Source organism: Setaria italica, chromosome VIII (assembly GCF_000263155.2).
Source record: "Setaria italica strain Yugu1 chromosome VIII, Setaria_italica_v2.0, whole genome shotgun sequence".
Classification (NCBI taxonomy): Eukaryota; Viridiplantae; Streptophyta; class Magnoliopsida; order Poales; family Poaceae; genus Setaria; species Setaria italica.
Window position 1 is genome coordinate 6,874,792 of NC_028457.1, and position 24,031 is coordinate 6,898,822.

At 42.7% G+C, this 24,031-nt stretch overlaps 2 protein-coding genes and 1 long non-coding RNA gene across 3 annotated transcripts; all 3 read left to right on the top strand.

The window, feature by feature from the left end:
• Positions 1-6,438: 6,438 nt before the first annotated feature.
• Positions 6,439-6,831, top strand: LOC111258308. Its single transcript, XM_022829462.1, has one exon. It carries the CDS (start codon positions 6,439-6,441, stop codon positions 6,829-6,831), a length of 393 nt encoding a protein of 130 aa, XP_022685197.1.
• Positions 6,832-7,598: 767 nt separating this feature from the next.
• On the top strand, positions 7,599-11,991 carry LOC105914871 (disease resistance protein RPM1-like). The gene is made up of 4 exons (XM_022828965.1): positions 7,599-8,541; positions 9,583-11,571; positions 11,691-11,725; positions 11,827-11,991. Exons 1-4 carry the CDS (start codon positions 7,718-7,720, stop codon positions 11,838-11,840), a joined length of 2,862 nt encoding a protein of 953 aa, XP_022684700.1. The 5' UTR covers positions 7,599-7,717; the 3' UTR covers positions 11,841-11,991.
• A 444-nt stretch (positions 11,992-12,435) lies between these two features.
• On the top strand, positions 12,436-14,165 carry LOC111258272. Its single transcript, XR_002678933.1, has 2 exons — positions 12,436-13,145; positions 13,907-14,165. It is a non-coding gene; the product is annotated as an uncharacterized LOC111258272 (long non-coding RNA).
• The last annotated feature ends 9,866 nt before the right edge of the window (positions 14,166-24,031 follow it).

The following is a 24,031-nucleotide window of genomic DNA, read 5'->3' on the forward strand; positions in this document are numbered from 1 at the left end:
GTTGCAATATTCAAAGCATCATCGACTCCTCTTGAAATATAAAGAACTCCATCAGCTTGATGTCTTGATCCCACTCTAAGCCGATGAATCCGCTCGCAATGGAAACGAAAGATCAAGTATGTTGACACCAAGTGCAGTAACCAGCAAGCTTTTGTTGTCAACACAGGCCCCCCATTTTCGGAGTATGAATATTTCATGCTTCGAAATTAATATCCCATACATTCTATAAGCAGCCGATACTATCTTGCTTGAACCAATCAATCGATGCAATCTGCTTGAACCAAACGGCCGATGCAATTTTTATTAGCCGATGCAATCTGTCCTACTGGGCATGCCAAAATGTGTTGACGCAAAATCCTGACGGTGTTGACGCAAAATGTGTTGACGTAAAAAATCAGGTGACGACCTTCACGTACTAACACACGAAAGGCCTGGGAGATCTACTTCACCCCGGTACAGGTCCTGTAGATCGGCGCGCATGGTGTGCGCAGGCGTGCCAGTCAGTTTGACCATTCAACTGACAAGGTGAAAATAATCATTTGAAGTCCGAGGCAACTGGCCGATCAAGCCGATATGATCCTTGATGAGCGTGAGTAATCCATCTGCCATCCAGCCAATTTAATATATTTTGCGATAACCATCGGCCAGGCGGCCGATAGAAAATAGGATGTTGTTGAGCGGCTGCTCCACTATAGCTAGAGCCACAAACCAATGAGATCTAAACTAAACTCTCCACCAATATCTCTAGGTGAAACCACAGCGATACGCCCGATAGTTGCAGTCTAGAAATATTTAGCAGGATATTAATCTGAACCCCATCAGCCGATGAATCCAAGCATAACGAAACTTAATCCCAACAGCACTCGAAGGGGTAACCAAGATTAAGATGCAACAAGCTATTAAGCGATCTGTCATCTATAATGGACCAATCTAAAGCTAATTAAAGCAAACTGAACGACAAGACGATAGAACAGATAAATATCAGCCGATGCAGACTTAATCAAGGCAGGATAACTGGTAAATACCGTAGATCAAGATAGAAGCGATGCGCCGTAAGTCAAAGATCCAAGATATTCGATAACTGGTAGATGAAACTAGACGAAACCACAGCGATGCACCCGGTGGTTAAAGCCTAGAACACCTGGTGACGAAACTTTGCAACTCGTCGGAGATCGAGGTCGATGCAGCCCAGCTTGCTAGCAGGAACTCGTCGAGAAGCTACATTACTCCTACTCCTAATGCAATAGCGTGAAGCTGAAAAGGTAAATAAAAGATAAATATGTTGTATATTGATCGTGCGATGAAAATTACAATGGCCACGACCCCTTATATTTATAGGGCGGATGGCCTCTGACGCACCACGTACAAAGCAAGTCATGTACACAATCTTTTCTAATCAAAACTCTATTTCTAACTAATCCAACTCTATCTCTAATCAAGCTTATCCTAACCAACTCTATCTCCAGAATATTTTATTCAATTCTTACCGCGTGCGTTGATTTCGTTGATTTCGGTTTCTTGCTTTTTCTTTCTTCAGCCTTATTTAGGAGATTTCATTATTTTTTTTGCATCATCGGCTGATACCTTCCTTTTAGAGCACATTTCTAAATTTTGGTGTTAACAGATTCAAAGTTAGAAACAAAGAGAGTGATTTCAAATGGAATCTAGTGTCAGTATATGGGGCTGCACAACATGAGTTTAAAGAAGTTTTCCTTACTGAGTTAGTCCAATTGTGTACGAAGGAAACCTTACCTATTAGTATACTAATAGGTGGTGACTTCAATATCATTAGAGGACCAAATAAAAAAAACAATGAAAACTATAATGACAGATGGTCGTTCCTATTTAACATTATCATTGATTCATTTAATTACAGAGAGCTAGATCTATCGGATCGCCAATATACATGGACTAATAACTTCTGTACATTCCTTTTACATCTAGGCTCCTCCAATTTTTTAATTGACTCCACTTTCTTAGGGTCACTACACCATGCTCATGTATTATGAAACTCAAAATCTTGCTAGCCGACACACCAAAAGCACATTTGAGTAGATTCGTCTTTAACCCATACCATCGCATTCTTTCAAAAGCTAATCGTAAATCGGCTAAATGATCATCAAACCCATCCGATTTAACAACCACATCATCAATATATATTTCCAACACAATACCCAACAGATCATGAAAAATTAAATTCATAACACGTTGATATGTAGCACCAGCATTTTTCAACCCAAAAGTCATAACAGTCCACTCAAATAAACCAACAAAACTAGGGCAATGAAAAGTTGTCTTAGATATATCTTCCTCAGCCATGAAGATCTGATTATAACCAGCATTGCTCTCCAAAAATCTAATCCATTTATAACTAGAAGCATCATTGATCAACACGTCGGCTATAGGCATAGGATACTCATCTTTAGGAGTTACCTTATTTAAATCTCTAAAGTAAATACACACTCTAATTTTACCAGTATTTTTCTTTTCAACAGGCACAATGTTAGAAATCCATTCCACATATCTACATGGCCGAATAAACCCAACTTTTAGTAACTGATCAATTTCTTCTTCGATGCGGTCATATATATTTGGATTAAATCACTAGGGGTTGTTTATGCGGCCTAAAACCAGTTTTAACAGGCAATCTTGTGAAAATTAACTTCATTCAGTAATCAAGAAAGTGTTAGATTTGCTTCAATTACTATTGGAGAATTGACCATTAGTACCAGTCAGTAACCCCCTTTAGTAGCGGGCTCCAGACCGACGGCTTTGCACCCAAAAAACAAAGAAAAAAATTGATGAGGGAGGCCCCTGCACACGAGCATAGTCACAAATCACGTGAATTTCACGCGGAATATGCGCGTGTGCGGTACGTGGGATTCAAAACCACGACCTCAAGCCTCGCGAACCTTTCTTACCATCTCACCTACACAACAGATTTGATAGAGTTAGATATGCTTTTCCTTTGGAAGTAACCCATGGAGAGGCCTTTAATACCGGCCAATAACACCGCCAGGTACTAAATGTTGGTGTTATTGCCCGGTACTAAATGGTACTTCGCAGGTACTGGTGTTGTTGCCTACTAAATGGTTCAGGCCTTTATTACCGGTTGGTGTTATGACCCGGTAATAAAAGGCCTTCGAGGATCGAAAATTTCTACTCATTACTAATTTCGCACGTTAGTACAGGGATGAATTAGTACCGGTTGGTGTTATGACCCGGTAATAAAGGCCTCCGAGGATCGAAAATTTCTACTCGGTACTGCACAAGGACGAATGCTTATATTTAACATTAGGTGCTGCTCGCTTATTACAATGGAATACCAACATGCCAAGCAATCACCATTCCTTTTTTTAGTAAGGCCCTATTTGGATTGAGGGTGTTAAAGTTTAACAGCCTAGTTTTAACACATTTTAACACTTTTTGATCCAAACAGATGTGTTAAAACTTAGGTGTTAAACTTTAACACCCCCAAAATCTTTAACACCTCAAGGGGGTGTTAAACTTGTTAAACTTTGGTCCTCATCCGCCTATTCCCTGGGTACCCCTCCGTCCTCCCGCATCGCCCCCCGCCGCATCGCCCCCCACCCCGCATCGTCTCTCCTCTCGCATCGCCCCCCACCCCGCCGCCAGCTCTCGCCCCCCACCCCGCCGCTAGCCGCCGCCGGAGCCGCTCCGCGCCTCACCCCATCCGCCGCCCGCAGATCCTCTCCGCCAGCCGCCGCCCGCAGATCTTCCCCGCGAGCCGCCGCCTTCCGCTTTGCAAGCCCCCCCATCCACCGCAGAACTTCCCCGTCATCCGCCGCCTTCCCCTTCGCCCTACAGCCATCTCCGGCCGCTGCCGCATCCCCCTTCCTCCTCTCTGGCCGGAATCCCCATCCACAACTCCTCTCCGGTTGTGGATCCACTCCTCCCCACGCCGATCCAGATCCCATGGATCCACACCTTCCGCAGTCAAGCGGCTTTGCTCCACCAGCTTCCGTGGAGGGCCACGGCGACGATGGCCTTTAAGACTTGATCTCTTCGGCCGATTGTTCTAGGGTTCCCCACCAAGGTCTCCAAGCTCTGGATCTAAACTCTCAGGCCGAAGACTTCCTCGACTTCCCCGACTTCCCCGACATGGACTCGTACGCGGAGATGCTTCGCGAACCAACATTCGTTGGCCACGGAAGTCATCCACCCGTCTTCCGCTCATCGCGCCGCGGAGGAAGGGTTGGAGGAGGCGGCGGAAGAGTCCCTGTCGGCGGCAGCAAGAGTGCCAACGCAAGCAGAGGAGCTGGCGGCGGCAGCAAGAACACCGGCGCAAGAGGAGCTAGCGGCGGCAGCAAGAACACCGGCGCAAGTAGAGGCCGTGCAACAAGGTCCCTGTTCATCGGTGAGCGCCCTGACGGTGCTACCGCCGGCGATGGACGAGCTCGCATGAGAGGTGCCGTTGCTCGTGGTAAAGGCCTTGCAGAAGAGACATCTCATCTTGGTGGAGATGAGTGGTATGATGTTGATGAAGACAACTGCAATGCACAAAATGTGGAATGCATATTCCCAGGCTCGAAGGTAATTTCTGGAACTCATCTTCTTCACTGTGATTTCTGGCGCCATGCTTGATATGCTTGCATACAATGTGAATTGAATTGTGTGTGAATTGAACTATCATCTTCTTGCAATGTGTGGTCCTTTCTTGAAGTAGATTACTATGCAATGTGTGGTCCTTTCTTGATACTCACTGCTTATGTGCAATGTGAATTGAATTACTATATATCTGTTGAATTTGTGTGTGATTGGATTGTATGTTTGTGCTATGAACTAGATTGCAACTGACAAGGCACAATGGTCTGAACCAAATACCCATGTTTTGTGTGAATTATGGGTTGAGCAAATTAGAGGCGGCAATTGCCACAAAGGGACCATGTCAACAAGGGTGTTCAGTGGATGGCCAGGATCGGTTCATGATATGAGGGTGTTCAGTGATGCCTTAACCAAATATGGGGATAGGTTTCCCCATCCTCCTTCAGGTACTAGTCTTTGTATACTTGGAATGTCTTAAATTTATACAAGGTTATACAAGTTTGGTGTCAATTTTGTTTAACATCATGAATTTGTCTTCTGTTTTAGGAAAATTTTACCTAGTTGACTCGGGATATCCTAACCGTACTGGTTACCTAGCACCATACAAGGGTATAAAGTATCATCTTCCAGAGTTTAGAAGTGGCCCAATGCCAAAAGGTATGAAAGAGACATTTAATTACGCGCATTCGTCCCTTAGGAATGTTATCGAGAGGTCATTCGGTGTGTTGAAGATGAAGTGGAGAATTTTATTGGGTATACCTAGTTTTCCAATGCACAAACAGAGCAAGATAATAGTAGCATGCATGGCGCTACATAATTTCATTCGAGAGAATGATATGGCCGATACGGCCTTTAGTATGTACGATATGGATGAAAATTTTGTTCCTTTGAACGAACAATCAAACTGTGAAGGACAAGCAACAAATACACAAGGAGGGGAAGAAGACTGTAATATGAATGCATTTCGGGATGAACTAGCTAGAGGTTTGTACTACAAATCGTAGGTTATTTGTATTTTTGTGTTGTAATGACAAGGCAATATGTGTGTTGTACCGTGTGTTTTGGACAATGCGAATAATTTTTGGATGTTTTTCTCCTTTAATTCTTTGATTTGTCATTTGGCCGAATGAAGAAAAAAAAATAGTGCACAAGCGTCACTGTGCAGCAGCAACAGTAGCGTCAAATGTGCAGCAGCTCAAGCTTGGCGGGAAGTAGCAGAACCAACAGCTCAAGCTTGGCGGGAAGCACAGGGGTATTTGGACAGGGGTATTTGGCTGCAATTAGTAGGAATAAATGAGGGCAATAGTGGCAATTCCATGCTTTGGTGTTAAACTTTAACAGGACAGCCAAACACCCCAATATGTTAAAGTTTAACACCTCATTTGAGGGTGTTAAAGTTTAACACCCTGTTAAACTTTAACTTCCTCAATCCAAACAGGGCCTAAATCAATCACCTTTCTGGGGTCCACGAAATTAACTGCTGGCATGAATGGTGGGGCACACGCGCATGCCGGACATAAGCTTTAGGGGTCTCCAACTCTCCATGGGCAACAGCACCAGCTTCCACTCCATGCACCAGATCCATTCTTGTCTCCGTTAGGTAGCTACCAAGGAGAGCAAAGCATCCGTGGAGCTCGTAACGGCGGCTCTGGGCAGCCTTCTCCCCAAGCTGGGCACCCTCCTCGCTGTTGGCCTGCTGATGGGTTGAAACCAGCTCCAAATCCACAATAAATTGACTCATTCACCCACTCATAAAACCTATTTCAACCCGCCTTATAAAAGTCATTTCAAACCGTCCCATTAGCAGGCCTACCTCGCTGACGAGTACAAGCTGCAGAGTTGAGGGGGAAGATCAGGTTCCGGCAAGCAGAGATGGAGAGCATGCAGGCTGCCCTCAACAAGGTGTCAAATCTCCCAGCTGATCGGATAGATGGTGTTCACAAGATCTGGGCGAGGGACTTGAAGGAGCTTGTCTATGATATTCAGGACAGCATCGATGTTTTCATGGTGCGTGTCGATTCTCCTGTGCACACCAAGCCGCATAGCTTCAGAAGATTTTTTGACAGGACCATCGGCTTCTTGACAAAAGCCAAGAATCGGCATCATATCGCCGATGACATTCAAGACATCAAGAGACGCATCCATGAGGTTTCTAATAGGCGAGAAAGGTTCAAGTTTGAAGCCACAGCAGCGCAGTCTGATAGGAACCAAATCGACCCTCGCGTGCTTGCTTGCTTTGAAGATGCAGCGAATCTTTGGGACTGATGGCCCTGCAGCGAAGATCTGCAACTGCAACTTGCTGATTAAAGGCAAGGGTGGTGCGCCAAACAATAAGCTAATGGTTGCCTCAGTCGTTGGAGTTGGAGGACTGGGCAAAACAACGATTGCTAATTACAATAAGCGCCGCCTAGGGAACTCACCGCGCGCCGCTCTCGGAGCTCCGGCCTCTTTCCACGTCGCTAGAGGACCCTACCCCCGTTGACCTCGGGTCCCGGCCGCCGCTCTAGGGACTTTCGAGGGATCCATAGGGCACGCACCTGAATTTTTTTATCACCATTAAAAGATGAGAGTCTGCAACAAAGTACGGAAAAAAATCGATGGAATCCACGCACATGTATAGAGAACTGAATGTGGGATCCGGAGATGAAGCTTCATGGATAACTGAATGTCTGATAAATGATGTTTTTTATACAAGTATAAACGGACCATGAGTCCATGACTGCATGAGCCTTTTTGCTGGGAGATTAGAGGGGATTAAATCACCTTGATTCTAATTACAGGCTCAGCTCAAAGTTCGTTGGAACAACATGATGTGGCCGACCTATTGTAGCTTACTAATGAAATTAAAATGCAAAAATGTCACTACAAAACATCTACGAAATAGAATATACGAAATTAGTGATGTTTTGTGCAGCTTTATATGTATGTGACAGGCGCACATGGCAGACAACTGGCAACTGTGTGATTAATAAAAGAGCTCTGTATTTTAGAGACCAACGAGACCTTGACCTCTGCGATATGGTTCTAGTCTTCACAACCTTTCAGGGAACTCTTGCTCCCATCTCCTCCCCACAGCTGACAGAACTTCCGCTCCCAATCGCCATATCAAAACTTCAATAGCTAGGTAGCCACCAAAGAGAGCAAGGCATGCATGGAGCTCGCAACGGCAGCTCTGGGCAGCCTTCTCCCCAAGCTTGCCACCCTTCTCAGCGATGAATACAAGTTGCAGAAGGGGGTGAAAGGGGAGATCAGGTTCCTGCAAGCTGAAATGGAGAGCATGCAGGCTGCCCTCGAAAGGGTGTCCAGGCTGCCTGCTCATCAGATCGATGATCTTAACAAGATCTGGGTGAGGGACTTGAAGGAGCTGGTGTATGATATTGAGGACAGTGTCGATGCTTTCAAGGTGAGAGTCGATGGTCCTGTTCCTGTCCACGCGCATAGCTTCAGGAAGTTTTTCGATAGGACCATGGGATTGTTGACAAAGATCAAAAATCGCCATCATGTTGGCAATGACATTCAAGAGATCAAGAGACGCATCAAGGAGGTTACCGGTAGGCGAGACAGGTACAGATTTGAAGCTAATGCAGCGCAACCTGAAACGAACCTCATTGACCCTCGCGTCCTGGCAAGCTTTGAGCATGCATCGAAGCTTGTTGGCACTGATGGCCCTACAGAGAAGATCTCCAACTTGCTAACACAAGGGAAGGGTCCGCAAAAACAGAAGCTAATGGTTGTCTCAATCGTTGGAGTTGGAGGCCTGGGCAAAACGACAATTGCCAATATGGTGTACGAAAGGCTTGGGGGCCAATTTGACTGTAAAGCTTTTGTTTCGGTGTCACTCAAGCCGAACGTGAAGCAGATTTTCAGCAGCATACTACGGCAAATTAGTGAAGGCCTAGGTATATGCACCAATATTAGAGAAAAGGATCCTGAAGAACTTATAAGGAGTATCAGGCAATTCCTCATGAACAAGAAGTATGTGCTATATACCTAGTATCCCTTCATTCTGTTCAGTTTCTCTTCTATTTTTTCCATTTAGAATCGTGCTGTCAAACTTTTAAATGTTTTGCTGTTAATACATTTACAACTGGGAAGATTTGGCAGAAAAAAATAGATTACTAGATTTTTCTCCATAAATGTTTTTAAGACAAGCGCAATTTTATTAGTATACATGAACATACTGCTGCAAAATGTCAATAAGGACAAAAGACATAGAACCTAGGTAGTATGACTTACAATAGTTGTGTAGCCTATTATGAAGAACCAAATGCAGTGTTAAATGATAGTGGCTATCTACCATCATCAATCAAATATAGGAACCATTTATTACTGGGCATCGAACAGATGCCCACAACAACCGAATTTTCCTTTGTAACAATGACCTGGCTATAGTTGTTTCTCTTATTATGACCTCGCTTGTGGACTCCTTGCTAGCATACTCTTTGTGAAGAACTTAAGGGTCTTCGCTCGTTCTTGGGCATCTCATGGCTATCATGACCCTGCTCGCCCCAAGAGTGCCTTCCCCAAAAACCCACACCCCCTTCTGCTCTTAGGATGTCACAGTCCCTACATGCCTGGGTCCTATATTTTATAGGGTGGGAGTAATTGTCCGGTTACGAGTCAAAACTCTTACAAATTTCTTGTTAGACTACAAATCTTAACTCGAATGAAATACGCTGGCAAAAACAATCTTGCCAGTTTTGCAACTCAGTCTGACCTGCTTCCTCTAGTTTAGCTCTTTCTAAAGCCTAAACTCCCTCATCAAAACTCAACATTGGACTTTCTATATATTCATTTTGATTATCGCGACGAGACCTATACAATTGACGAGTTTAATTTGCATTGTGACAAACTCTCTAATCCAGTTTTGAAACCCGATCAAGCTAAATTTTCTATTTGTGTCAAATTTTATTGCCAATAATCAATTTCTATTTTGTACTGTAGCTCTATTATAACTATGCATTTGTATTAACTAACTTCTAAAAATCATGCATCTGAACCATTGCAAAACCACAGGTATCTAATTGTAACTGATGATGTATGGGAGGAAGAAGTGTGGAAAACCATCATGTCTGCTCTTATTGACAAGAATCATGGTAGCAGAGTTATTGTGACAACTCGCAATGTTGACGTGGCTAATTTGACTTCTATTGACGGCGCTCTGTACGAACTAGATCCACTCTCCGATGAGGATTCCAAAAGGCTGCTTTGTACAAGGATCTTTAATGAAGAACAGGTAATTCATTCTGACCTTGAGGAGGTCACAACAAAAATTTTGAGGAAGTGTGGTGGGGTACCATTAGCTATCATCACTGTATCAAGTATGTTGGCTTGTATACAAAATAAAACAAAGTACGAATGGTATGGTGTGTACAATTCCATGGGTTCAGGACTTGAAAAGGACAAGAGTCTTAAGAACATGCGAAAGATATTATATCTTAGTTACAGTGATCTTCCATCCTATCTAAAGCCTTGTTTATTATATCTAAGCATGTTTCCAGAGGATTATTTGATTCGAAGAAAAGACTTGATACGGCTTTGGGTAGCAGAAGGTTTTGTTGATGAAAAAAAGGGCAGCAACTCATATGATCTAGGAGGAATATATTTCAGTGAGCTTATTAATAGAAGCATGATTCAGCCGATAGGCATGGATAAAAATGGTAGTGCAAGAGCATGTCAAGTGCACGATATGGTACTTGATCTTATCATTTACCTTGCAGCTCAAGAAAATTTTGCTATGCTATCAGAAGGCCCGGACCTCAAAACATCAGCATGTAAGATTCGACGATTATCGCTTCAAGGTAGCAAGTTAGATACTGATAAAGAAGATAGAAAGGAAGGGCAAACAGCAATGCCAGCAACGGTGGACATGTCACATGTGAGGTCACTCATTGCACTAGGTGATGCCTTTCAATGGATGCAACCTCTTTCAAGGTTTTCTGTCCTACGTGTTTTGGTTTTGGAACTTTCTCCAAGCAAGAACAATGATCCTAAGGATATTTTCCGTTTGCATCATCTGAGGTATCTGACACTACGAGGGGAGCTTGCAACTGAGCTTCTAGAACATATTGGAAACCTACAGAGTCTACGGACATTGGATTTGTGGGGCACGTCCCTAGAAGAACTGCCACCTAGTATTGTTCAGCTAAAACAGCTTGAACGTCTGATTACTGGTAAAGGGGTGAAATTTCCAGATGGGATTGGGAACCTAGTGTCCCTGCAACAGCTGGCAGTGCTCAATGTGAAAGAGTCACAAAACACCCTGGCAGAGCTAGTTAAGCTTACTGAACTACGGGTGCTGGCTGTAACCGGATTTGATGAAAATGAAGGTCTCATTAAGACATTTCTCCAGACCCTCATTAATCTAAACAATATTGTCACTCTAAATTTTGATGGCATTGAGTTATGTTCCCTAGATTGTATGCCGGAGCAGTGGAGAGGCCCTGCTCACCTACAAAGCTTTAATGGGGGCCGCTTAATCTTCTCTGAGTTGCCACGTTGGTTTTCATCCCTCTGTGAGCTCTCCTGCTTGTCCATCAGGGTCCATGTGCTAAGGCAGGTGGATATCCAACTGCTTGGAGCTTTGCCCGTGCTACGTTTTCTTAACCTACTTGGCACCACTGAAGAAGGGCTGGTCATTGGCAGTGATCAGCCCTTCCGCTCTCTAGCAGAGTTTGAGTTTGCGCACTATTCAAGATGCTGGCTGGTGTTTGGACAAGGAGGGATGCCAAGGCTTCAAAGGCTTAAGTTATACTTTCAAGCACGGAAGAGAGTGGGCGGCGGTTTTGATCTTGGCACGGAGAACCTCACTTCCCTTAAACATGTCACCGTCGTAGTTGACTGTGATGGTGCCAGGACTAGGGAGGTGGAGGATGCAGAGACCAAAATCAGGGATGCAGTTGACGGCCACCCGAATCATCCAACTCTTGTGCTGTCAAGAAGATACGAATCGTCAATGGTAGAGGATGAGAACGAATACGTACGTAAGGGTCCGGAGCAGCAAAGGTACTTTTGCTTGCTTACATATACCCACCATTGAGTTGCCACATATACTTGATCGTTCCTTTCGTTTGCTGACGTATATCCTCTGTTTCCCTGTTGGTGTTTCGACGATCGGTAATCAGTTCGGACTTGCTGACTGCCAACGATGAAAGGGAAGGTAAGAAATTCCTTTCCCATAAAATTTGCACGTATAGTTGCTCACTTGTCTCTTTATTTTTCTGCATATTAACTTACGTATCCTTACTTTTCCTGTGGCAGACTTGCAAAGTTAAGCCTGGTGTCCGATTTGGGACTGGGCAGGCATCCAAACGTGATTCTTAATTAGCCATTTAGCCCTACATAATCTAATCCTATTTTCTGAAACTAAAGCATCAGCTAATCAAAATACTTCTTTGGATGATTTGTCCAGTTCACCACTGCTTCTATTTCTCTTGCTCCTCTGTTTCTATTATTGCTCCTCTGTTTCAACTTGCAGCGGATGCATCACGGTTCATTGCTGGATACCACCAGCTCCATGTCATCGTGGTGGTCCCATTCTGTTGGACCACACACATTTCACTCCTGTCTTGTTTTCTACGCATTCTATTCTCGCTCCCACATACTCCCTCCGTATAGGAAAAGGAAGTCGTTTTGGACAAGGTTTGGGTCAAACATTGGGAATATAAATCATGAATAACTTTTAAGTTGTTGAGTTTGGAAATGTGAAAGCCATATAAATAGATTTGTCTTGAAAAATACTTTCATAAAAATATACATATATCACTTTTTGATAAATATTTTTATAAAAATAAGGAGTCAAAGTAATGCTTTGGAGACCGTGTCGCTGTCCAAAACGACTTCCTTTTCCTATACGGAGGGAGTACTTCTTCTCAGGATACTTTATTGTGCTTGAAAATTGACCCGACCCCTCCCGACCCCACCCCTCCCACAAGCCCCACGCTGGCTGTCCATAAAAAATAAACAAAAAAATGGCTTTGTCATGCTTGAAATTTCTGTTCATCTTTGCTGTCCTTTAAATCTATAATGAAAAAAAACATTTTGTCATCCTGCTCCAAGATATTCAGCCAGCTGCTCATTCCAACCCAGGCTTCATGTTGAATGCATTTCACCACTGATTTGACAATTATGTTAAGTTCCTCCCACATTCTATCCCATTAGTTGCTCCACGTCAGCATATCCTTTTTGTGTGTTTCCATCAGTTACTCCAATTCTGTCCGACTTCACACATGTCACTTCTCCTATTTGGTTTTCACCGTACTCCTTTTCTAGTTCTTACATAGTTCTTGCCTCCCACAAAATTCCTCCTCTATCATGCAAGAAATAATCATCCTCTGTTGTTCTTGATAATTAATTCCCCTCGTTATCTAAATCAAAAAACAATGCCATCTTTGTTATGCTTCAGGACTGAATCTGTCCTTGCTATTCTCCATCTCTTAATCGAATAAAAAACCATCCTGACCCCAACCATAAATAAAAAAAAAATTGTCATGCTGCTCCAACATATTCATCCAATTGTTCATTCTGAACCGCGCTTCCTGTTGGATGCACATTATATTCCACCCAGTGGGCAATTCTTGGTAAGTTCCCCCCACATTCGTCCTATCCCATTTTTTTGTCAATATCTATTTGATCACTTTTCCTTCGTAATATTATGTGTACAAAACTGAAATGTTTGATAGAGTAGGCAGAAATTACTAGTAATATATGGATTTATCGTGCTCAGGTTTCAAGTTCGGTACCTATGACTTTGACTTCTCATTTATGGCAATCAGGTGTTTATTTGTGTTATAAATTACTTTAGGCTTGAGTTGAACAATTATATCACCTGAGTTCAGTACTGTTTAACATTTTTTTAGCTCAAGAAAACTGGATTAACCAGCTCCTTGAGAAGTTAAATTGAACAAATTTTTGACAAAATGTGTATCAGTACAATGCCTACCCCAACTTGCTTCAGATTAAAAAGATTGTTTAAAGACCCTAATTTCATAACTATGTAGCAGTGCACAGGGACACTACTTCTTAATTTAGGACTGTACTCACATTCCCATCTATAAATATATTTATATGCTCTTATTCATGTAGATGTGTTGCGTTATTAATATGTCTCTTTGTGACAAGAATGAGATATTATTTGAAATTTCAAAGATCGATTATTTATATTCATTGCATAGAACATGAAAACTTTATAGCTGCACTAAAGAATATTACTGGGTTACTGTAACAAACCATCACATGCATATTTTGTTGTTGCACCTCAGTGGTTTTATTTCCATGTTTTATCGTTTTATAGTCATGCATTTGTTTTGAAGCTTATTCTCATAACTTTTTTGTTTTGCAGGAATGAAAACAACCATCCTGCAGAATTTGCAACATTTGTAGTAGCTTTCATGAATTTGTTCCTTTGTTTGAATCATGGAGTGCTCATTATGTTGTGGCTTTGTCTCTTAAATAAATATCGACATGAACTTGTTTGACTCTTGGAGTGCTCATTATATTGTGCTCATTATGGATTTCTATAATGAAACATATGCTGTTGATCAACTTTTATCAACTTTGAATTATTTATGTGCATGAGAAGACATTTAGCATAATTTAAATATGATTTTTCTATTGTTGACAAAACATATTGTTGTTTAATTACTGGCTGGCGAATTGTTATGGCCATGCAATCAGTTGATGATCTGCCTCTTTGAAGTTTACTAGATGAATTTCTACAATTTGTTATTCAAATACCACAGTTGTGCATAACACCCCCATGATCTGAATCTCATCACTAGGCATTTTCTGAATCATTCGAGTTACATATCAACGATTTTTTTTCTTTCTATAAGCATTTTATTTTCTTCTCGTCATATTGCTCTTGTTATTGTGTTTATATTTTATTATACAAACAATAATATGTTAAAATCAAGTAAACAATCCATATTGACCAACATAAGTGCATATGCTTAGGTTGACTTGCAATATTAGAGAGAAAGAAACACCATATAGATTGCCATTTAAACAGCTTAAGTGCGCTCGCAACACTTTGGTTTGCTCGGACAGTCTGAAATCACCCGATTAAAAAACCAAAGCTAACCCCGTCAGTTCATCATCGAGACATCCTTTCTTTCCAACTTTATACCGTGACAAATTGTGGCCTTGCACTTAGTAAGATCCTTATCACTGGCTAAGGTGGCTCATACCATGGCCTTCTTCCTCTCCTAGCTGCATCCACAATTCCACATCCATCTGCAATTGGCATTTGGCAAGCAGGACTTCTCTTTGCAAAAAGATTGGGAGTTCCCCTCTTGCAGTCTTCTTGCAATTTCTGTAGCAATTTTTCCTCATTTTCCTTTGCATCTTTGGCCGCAGATATTGGTTTGTGTTGTTTGAAGCACTTCTAGGTGCCCTTCAGTGTTTTGAGGGGTTCAGGAACAGTCTATATTCAAGTTCAGAACAGCTGCAATAAGTTCAACAACGTTTGGCTACTGCATTTGCTATTTTGAATTTTTGATGATGGAAGGCTAAAACTTGTTGCAGCTTCGATGATTTCTTGTTATAATTTCAGGCTAAATACGTAGTAATGCCAATTTATTTTGCATCTATCCAATCTATTTAGGAAAATTGAGGTAAGCCAGTTGCCAGGACTAAACTTGCCGTGTCTATTTTGAAGAGCCTTTTTCCTTGATCCATATGAAATTGCAAACTCGATCTCACAATGTCATGTCTAATACGTGTACATATATTTGGTAGCTACAAAACATCTTGCCACAGTTTGCGCAGCTTCATACAGCAATGTCCATGTGGCACTCGAGAAACACGAGAATATTGGCTAATCAAGTGACCACTTCGATCGGTACAAAATAAGGATGATCTATAAACAACACATAGGATTCAAAATGGACAAATAAAGTCACTTTACATCAGCAAATACAGGTTGCACTGGTTAAAGTTGCTACCAACAAATGAGTGTTCAACTGCAGCTTCAAAGGCCACTATGTTAATGGGGAACTTCTCAGTACAGAATGGGATCCGGTCACCATGCTATTGTATGAGCTGTCTCCTGTTGATTCTCCATTGATCTGGAAGGCACAAGGCACTTCTTAGAGCATCTCCAACAGATTGAGAAAGGGGATTGAGAAAACAACATTGCAACTTAAAGGGGATGTCTGCTCTAGCAGATTGAGAAAAGATACATCCCCTACACTGAGAAACACACATCTAGCTACAACCACAAAAAATCCATCCATTGCCACAATCGGATCCAACCAATAGCAGACCACCACGTGACCTCGGAGTTGGTCACACCCATCGCAGCCTACTCTTCAAACGAGCAGCAAGCTTGCAATCGCCGTCGCCATCGCCGGGACAGGAACGATACATCAACACCGGCAGTGACTTGCCCTGGTGGCGATCAACCCGCTTCACCAGCCAATTGGCGTAGACGCAGCCCCAACGACCTTAGTTTTCGAGCCCGGTTTCTTCCTCGACGGATTGGACAGCCTGGATGGGCGTCAGGGAGGCACCATTAGGGGACACGCTGGCCCCAGCTACGAAGACGGGTCACCAGGCCACTTCCGGCCGTCAAACACCCACCCGCTAGTTCCTGTCGAGGGCCTTGGCGATGGATGTGCTCGGCGGCGGCAGCCTGGAGCGAGAGAAAGAACGGAGCAGCTCACGATGCATAGCACGGGAGGGAAGAAAGAGAAGGGAGAGGACGCGCCAGGTTAGGAAACAGTCACGGAATTCTTGGTAAGTACCCCCCATTATACTCCACCCAGTGGGCAATTCTTGGTAAGTACCCCCCATTCATCCTATCCTATTTTTTTCTCAATATCTTTTCAATCACTTGTATTTCGTTATATTACATGTACAAAACTGAAATGGTTGATACAGTAGGCAGGAATTACCAATAATATGTGGGTTATTGTGCTCGGGTTTTAAGTTCAGCACATATGACTTTGACTTCTCATTTATGGGAATAAGGTGTTCATTTTTGTTATAAACAATTACTTTAGGCTTGAGTTGAACTATTGTATCACCTGAGTTCAGTACTGTTTTACATTTTTTAGCTCTAGAAAACTGGATTAACCAGCTCCTCAAGAAGTTAAATTGACCAAAATTTTGATAAAATGTGTATCAATCCGGTGCTTACCCCCAACTTGCTTAGGATTAAAAAGAATATGTTTAAAAACCCAAATTTCAAAACTGTTACCGGGGCAAAGGGACACTACTTAATTTAGGACTACTCATGTTCCCATCTATAAATGTATTTATATTCTTTTATTCATGTAGATGTGTTACGTGGTTAACATATGTCTCTTTGTGACAAGAATGAGATATTATTTGAAATATCAATGCTTGAGTATTTATATGTATTGCATAGAACATGAAAACTTCATGGCTGCACTAAGAATATTACTAGGTTATAGTAACGAGCCATCACATGCGTATCTTGTTGTAACTCGTGGTTTGACTTCCATGTTTTATCATTTTATATGACTACAGATGCATTTATTTTGAAACTTATTCTCATAACTTAATTGTTTTGCAGGAACGAAACAACTATCTTGCAGAATGTGCAACATTTGTAGCAGCTTTCATGAATTTGTTACTTTGTTTGAATATTGGAGTGCTCATTATGCCATGACATTGCCGCTTAAATAAATACCGACATGAATTTGTTATTTATGGATTTCTGTAATGAAACATATGTTGTTGATCAACTTTTGTCAACTTTGAATTATTTATGTGAATGGGAAGACATTTTGCATAATTTAAATATAGTTTTTCTGTTGTTGACAAAACATAATGTTGTTTAGTTACTGGCTCGCGGATTGTTACTGCCATGCAAGCAGTTGATGATCTGCCTCTTTGAAGTCGAATATTTGCTGATCTGCACAGCATGTTACTAGATGAATTTCTTTAGTTTGTTATTCAAGTAACGCAGTTGTGCTTGTGCATAACACCCCTATGATTTGAATCCCATCACTATGCAATGATACTTTTTTCTTTCTATAAGCATTTTATATATTTTCTTCTCCTTATATTGTTCTTGTTATTGTGTTTATTTTTTATTTTACAAACAATAATATGTTAAAATCAAGTAAACAACCCATATTTACCAACATAAATGCATACACTTGGGTTGACTTGCAGTATTGGAGGGAAAGAAATGCCATATACATTGATGTTTAAACAGCATGAGTGCCCTCACAACACTTTGGTTCCACTACTAAAAGCAGATTTCTAGGATGGTCGAAACAGCATTTGCAGGGATGGACGTGCTACCCGCTTCTGCTTTTCGCAGCTACAAATAGCTGTTGTTAACTACAAAGTTTTAGATCTCGTTGAGCTATACAATTTTGATGTAAAAGTTTGTCTTCATCCGAGATTGTATGAAAAAGTTATGAATTTATTTTCACGCGACCATTTCCAGGAGCGGGTCACCCCGTGGCCCACCCCTACAAATGCTTCTCCAAGGACGGGCCGGATGCTATAGTAATCCCCTCGTTTTGCAGGTGCAGATGGCAATTTCATCCGCCCCTGGAAAAAACAGGACACCCCTATAAATTGTTTTTGTACATGATTCAAAAACCAACACTAACCTTGCCAGTACCCCTCTTGCAGTCTTCTTGCAAATTCTACAAAAATTCTTCCTCATTTTCCTTTGTATCTGGCTGCAGATATCAGTCTATGTTGTTTTAAGCACTTTTAAGAGCCCTTCAGCGTTTTGAGCGGTTCAGGAATAGTCTATGTGCAAGTTCAGAACAGTTGCAGTAAGTTCAGATACATTTGGCTACTGCATTAGCTATTTTGCTGATGGAAGGCTAAAACTTGTTGCAGGTTTGATGGTTTCTAGAGTAGTCGTTATAAATTGAGGCAAAATGTGTAATAAACTAATAATGCCAGTTTATTTTCCATCTATCCAATCTGTATAGGAAAATTGAGGTACGCCACTTGCGAGACCTCAACTTGCCATTTCTGTTTTGAATAGAGCCTTTTTTTTCTTGATCCATATGAAATTGCTATACTTTTCACAACATATCATGTCTAATATGCGTAAATATATTTGATAGCTAGAAAACATCTTGCCACACTTTGCACAACTTGATACAGCAATGTCCATGTGGCACTGGAGAAACATGGAATATTGGCTAATCAAGGGATCAGTTCGATGGGTACAAAATAACGAAGATCTATAAACAACGCACATGATTCAAAATGGGGAAATAAAGCTACTTGATATGAGCACATACAGCTTGAACTAGTTAAAAGTGACACCAACAAATGAGTGCGTTCAACCGCACCTTCAAATGCCACTCTGCTAATTGGGAACATCTAAATACAGAATGGGAGACCGTCACCATGCTATTGTATGACTTGTCTCCTGTCCATTCTCCTTTAATATGGAAGTCACAAGAAAGAGATTAGAAGCTAGAAGTTAACATGGCCCATTACCTGCACTGAACGGCGATGGTCCTAAATTTCGCCTGTTACTCCTCATGTGGACTCGGTCACTTGGACCCGAAATTTTAACGTTGCTTAAATTTCGAGAGCGGTCAAGGCCTACTCTTCCCTTGCGCTTCGTGGATCGACGCAAGACAACCGAAGGCGGGGCTCTCCCATTCGTTGTGCTTTGGATCACGCAGCACCCCGCAGCATGCGCCCAGCCCCTTCCCTCCCTCACGCTGCAAGGCGAGAAATTCAAGCACTGGTAGAGAATTGACCTTTAGTCCCGGTTGGTAGGGTGCATATCTCTCGGATATCCATCCGGGATAAACCAACCGGGACAAAAGGGGGGGGTCTTTAGTCCCGGGTATTTTAACCGGGAGTAAAGGACCCCCTTTAGTCCCGGTTCAATTCCAACCGGGACTAAATTGCGCTTGCATGGCACTGGTGACGCCTGAATTTTTCATGCATGCATCACGTATACGTATAGTAGTACCGCGGCCCTTTTAATTTGTTAACCTTGTAGTTGAGATTTTTTTAGAACGAAATCAACTAGTATTTAAACGAATGGGATTTGTAATTATACAACTACTATATATATACACAATCCTTATACACAATTCATATACACAATTCAACTAGCTTAATTAGTACAAATCGATCATATATACAAATAAATCAAAGTATCTTCCTACGATCTTTCCGTCGTGGTGTTGCTGATCGGAGTGTCTAATTGTCGTCCATCGTAATAAAATTCTCCTCTTGGATCTACCACCTCGTCCATTATGAATCCAATGAGACCTTCACATATTGCCGCTACTCTTTCTTCCTTCAAGAGTCCTTGTTGAATATTCAACATCTATAATTTGGAAATTTGTGAATGTTACATGAACAAATACATATAAGGAGCTAGAAAATAATTAACTAGTAATATATTTATTTTACGTACTTTAAAGTTGTGCGGCGTCATCTTCGGTCCCTTGGGTCCCAAAAAACTGTGCATGTGCTCACAGATGTAGTAGCCACATAGATTATTCCCGGGTTCCTGTCTTAAGCACTTCAGTGCGGAAAAAAATAAGTTATGAACTATTCGTGTTATACAATGTAATAAATGTGCAGACTTCATACGTACCGGGAAGTCTGTGTTCCATGTAAGATTTTCTTTGAATGGACCTTTGTGTGTCCTTATGAATTGTTTCCATGCGCTGCGGATTAGAATAATGAATGACATAGTGTAACAGGGATAAAATTTAGGAAATAAATTTTTGCATAGAGATAAAGGTCCAGAATTATTACAAGCCTAGCATGTCTTGCAATTCTTGGTAGTCCACCGGATCTTTCCGTAACGAATCAAAGACAGTGACGTGGCTTCTTTCAGGCTCAATTATAATAAGGATCTAGTGGAAGCTGCGTGCGTAAAATGTTCATGCATATTAGAGCTAACTAACATGTAGAGATAAGAAAAAAGACATCGAAAGTAGACGGTATACACACACTTACTTGAAGTTGTATGGAAGTAGTATGAAATCTTTGAATGTTTGTTTGTGTAGGAAATTGTATATTTCGGCAAACGTTTTTTCCGGCGCTAATTGTATCTGTTGTTGGTTAACTACAGATGGATCCATGAAGCCTACATGTAGGTACACCTCTCGGCGGCATGTCTGAATTAGCATCCTACATGAAATGAAAGATGAAGTTAGTACGGTGACGCACGCCAAAATTTACATGTAGAGATAATAAACGGACACTTACAGAATCCAAGCGCTGATCAGAGAGACGTCCAGGGCATCATGATGGTACACTTCGTATATATCCTTGAAGTCTAGCCACAGCACTTTCTCCCCTTCACCGTGAAAATCTATCGGTTTTACCTTCATGCCGATCATCTCCCTCGAGTTGGCGGATGCCGTCATGTACCATTGATGGAATTCGTACATCTTTGTTGACAGCTTCCGTACCATTGCCGGCTTCACTAGAGGCTTGCCTAGCTCATAAGGCCATCTCGGCTCAGGGGGCGGTGCAGTTGGCGTCTCGACTTGCCCTATGCATTCATCAAGTCCCAGACCTGTTTCTTCCATGAACTTCAATATATTTTCTTGTTGATCCAAGGGCATTGCTTTTACCCGTTGAGCATCTTTCTTTGATAAATGGCTGAGGTCGGGGACTGAACCTTTGGAGGATGATTTTCCTTTTCTTTTATCCTTTTCATCAGCCTTTACTAGAGCCCGTTCATAGTTTGACAAGAGTGGTATCCTTTTCTTGGCTCCTTCCTCCATCCTGATAAAAAAGTTTAAATCCCGCCGACTTACTGGCGGTGGCTCCATCTCCCTTGCCTTTTTTAATTCGGCTTGTTTCTTGAACAACTCGCTGGCCTCTCGTTGGATTTCTGCCCACTGTTCCGCATGAGACATTGCCTCAAAGCGTTCCTTGCGAGCCACTTCAGGGTCGACCTTTGTTTTCTTCTTTCGAGGCTGTCTTTGCTTGGGAGGCGGTGCTCGTGACTTCTTGAGTGGTGCTGCAGGTTCCTTCGAGGGGGCCGCTCTTGGTGCCGACGACGGTGATCGGGGAGGCGTGTTGTTATTGTCGTCGTCGCTCCCAGGACCAGGATGTGGTGGAGATGGAGACCTTGATATAGATGGAAGCGACGGTCCTGGAGCAGGAGATGCCGGTCTCGAGGTATGAGGAGAAGGTCGCTGCTCGGGATCTACGGGGAGCGGTCTTGAGGTCTGAGGAGATGGCTCCGTGCGGGAAATAATGATGTAGCGTTTCTTCCATAGAATGATCCCATGAAGCGCATCTGCCAATGTCTTTTCCCCATCGCCTCCTGGGAAGTCGAGCTCTAGACCTTCATACTGGGCATCTACTATTTGCTCGACGCAGACGCTGGCGTAGCCTGTTGGAATGTCCATGCCATGACTGCTCTACCCTGCCAGCGTTGGTAACGCACTCCCGTACGCTACCTGTACATATAGCAGAAGTAAACAAGTTGAACTCCGATCTCGAGGCCTGGATCAATTGACAAGATTGCATAAATATTATGTATAAGTATACCTTAATAGTGAGGTTGCCGACCGGTGCATGCAGCTCACATGAGGTCCGTTGCGTGATGGCATCCACGGGGAACCGTTGCTCCTCCACGGGTAACCTGGGCGTCTGCGCATCGGGGACCCCTGTAGAAGCACAACTGCTCCCGAGGTGTTGAGAAGGGCTGGCGGTGTGAGGATTCGGCATTGCTCCAGATTGCGCCAACTGCGCAACTGCGTCGGCCACCCGCCGATTGATTTCATCCATCATTCTTTGTTCTAGCATCTGCCGCCAGCTCTCCTCCATCTGTTCCTTTCTTCGCTTCCGGCTTCTGTAAGAGGCGCTGTCGCCTCGGAAAGCGAACTTCCACGGAACCACCCCGAACCCCCGGCAACGTCCTGGGTGCTCTGGATTACCGAGGGCCAATGTGAGCTCATCATTTTCTCGGTCCACCCTCAACCTCCCAGCCTTGGAATCTTCAATGTTCTTCATGAGATGTTCGGCCTTCTCACGTATTCTGTCATTGAAAATCAGCGTCCCATCCTCTTGGCTTAGGGAGCCTCCATGAGCGTAGTACCAGTTCTTTGATCGTTCGGGCCATTCAATAGTTGCAGGTATGATTCCCCGTTCGATCAGATCTTGTTCCATCTTTCTCCACTTGGGAATTGCTGAGCCATACCCACCTCACCCCAAATGATGGTGGTAGCCCTTCTGACTAGCATTTGCAATGTTGGTCGTGATCTTTTTCACACCTTCTTCACTCCTCTTGTATTCAACAAATGCATCCCAGTGGTCCCTCAACTTGGGCCACGCGTTGAAGTCTGGAGTTTTGCCCTTCTTGATGTAGTGGGTGTCCAGCATCTTCTTGAATGTCTGGAATTGAGTAGCCATCTTCTTAAGTGTCCACGCTTTGACATCCTTCTCGCTATAATCTTCGGGGAATGTGAAATGCCTCTTCACATCTTCCCACAGCATATTCTTTTCTGTCTCTGGAAGGGCGTACGGATTATCGCTTCTGCCCTTCCATTCTCTGATGCTGATAGGCACGTTGTCCCGGACGATTGCCCCGATTTGACTAATGTACTTCTTTGCGACTTTCTCGGGAGCAACCGGCCTGCCCTCATCTGTAACTTCGGTGATGACAAGCCTCCCTTCCATCACCTTTGTACGACCTCGGGTCTTCTGCCCTTGTGTCGATCCGGAGGGCTAACAGTTCAAGATTCGTTAATTAGTACGTAGTAGTAGTGGTGGCGTGAAACAATACAAGAATGGTTGTATATACCTCGTCGGAACCTTCCGCCACGGCAAGTTGTTGCTGCGGCTGTTGCTCTTCATTCCCATCGGCAGACATGTTGAGGAACATGTCCGCCTGGGTGCCCTCTTCATCCGTATATGATAGTGGAACGTTGTCGCCACTACCATCACCAGCGATTATCTGCTCCATGATATACCTTGCGGTCTCATCGTCTGCCATTTCAACTATTGCTGGAAACATACATGGAATCATACATGACAGTCATAGAAATCATCTTAATACAAATTTGTATATAATGAAATCATAAAATAACATGAATCGTACAAAGTCCGGAATCTTTATACAAATTTCTATGAATTTATACAAATTTCTATGAATTTCTATGAATTTCTACAAATTTCTATGATTTTCTATGAATTTCGATGAATTTCTACAAATTTCTATGAATTTCTATGAATTTCTATGAATTTATACAAATTTCTACGAATTTCTATGAATTTCTACAAATTTCTATGAATTTCTACAAATTTCTACGAATTTCTATGAATTTATACAAATTTCTACGAATTTCTATGAATTTCTACAAATTTCTACGATTTTCTATGAATTTCTACGAATTTTGACGAATTTCTACGAATTTTGACGAATTTCTACGGCAGCGATAAGGGCGGCGGAGGCGGGACGGCGGTGGTCAGGGCGGCGGTACGGCGGAGGCGGTTCACCGGAACCACGGGCGGTGCCTACTACGTT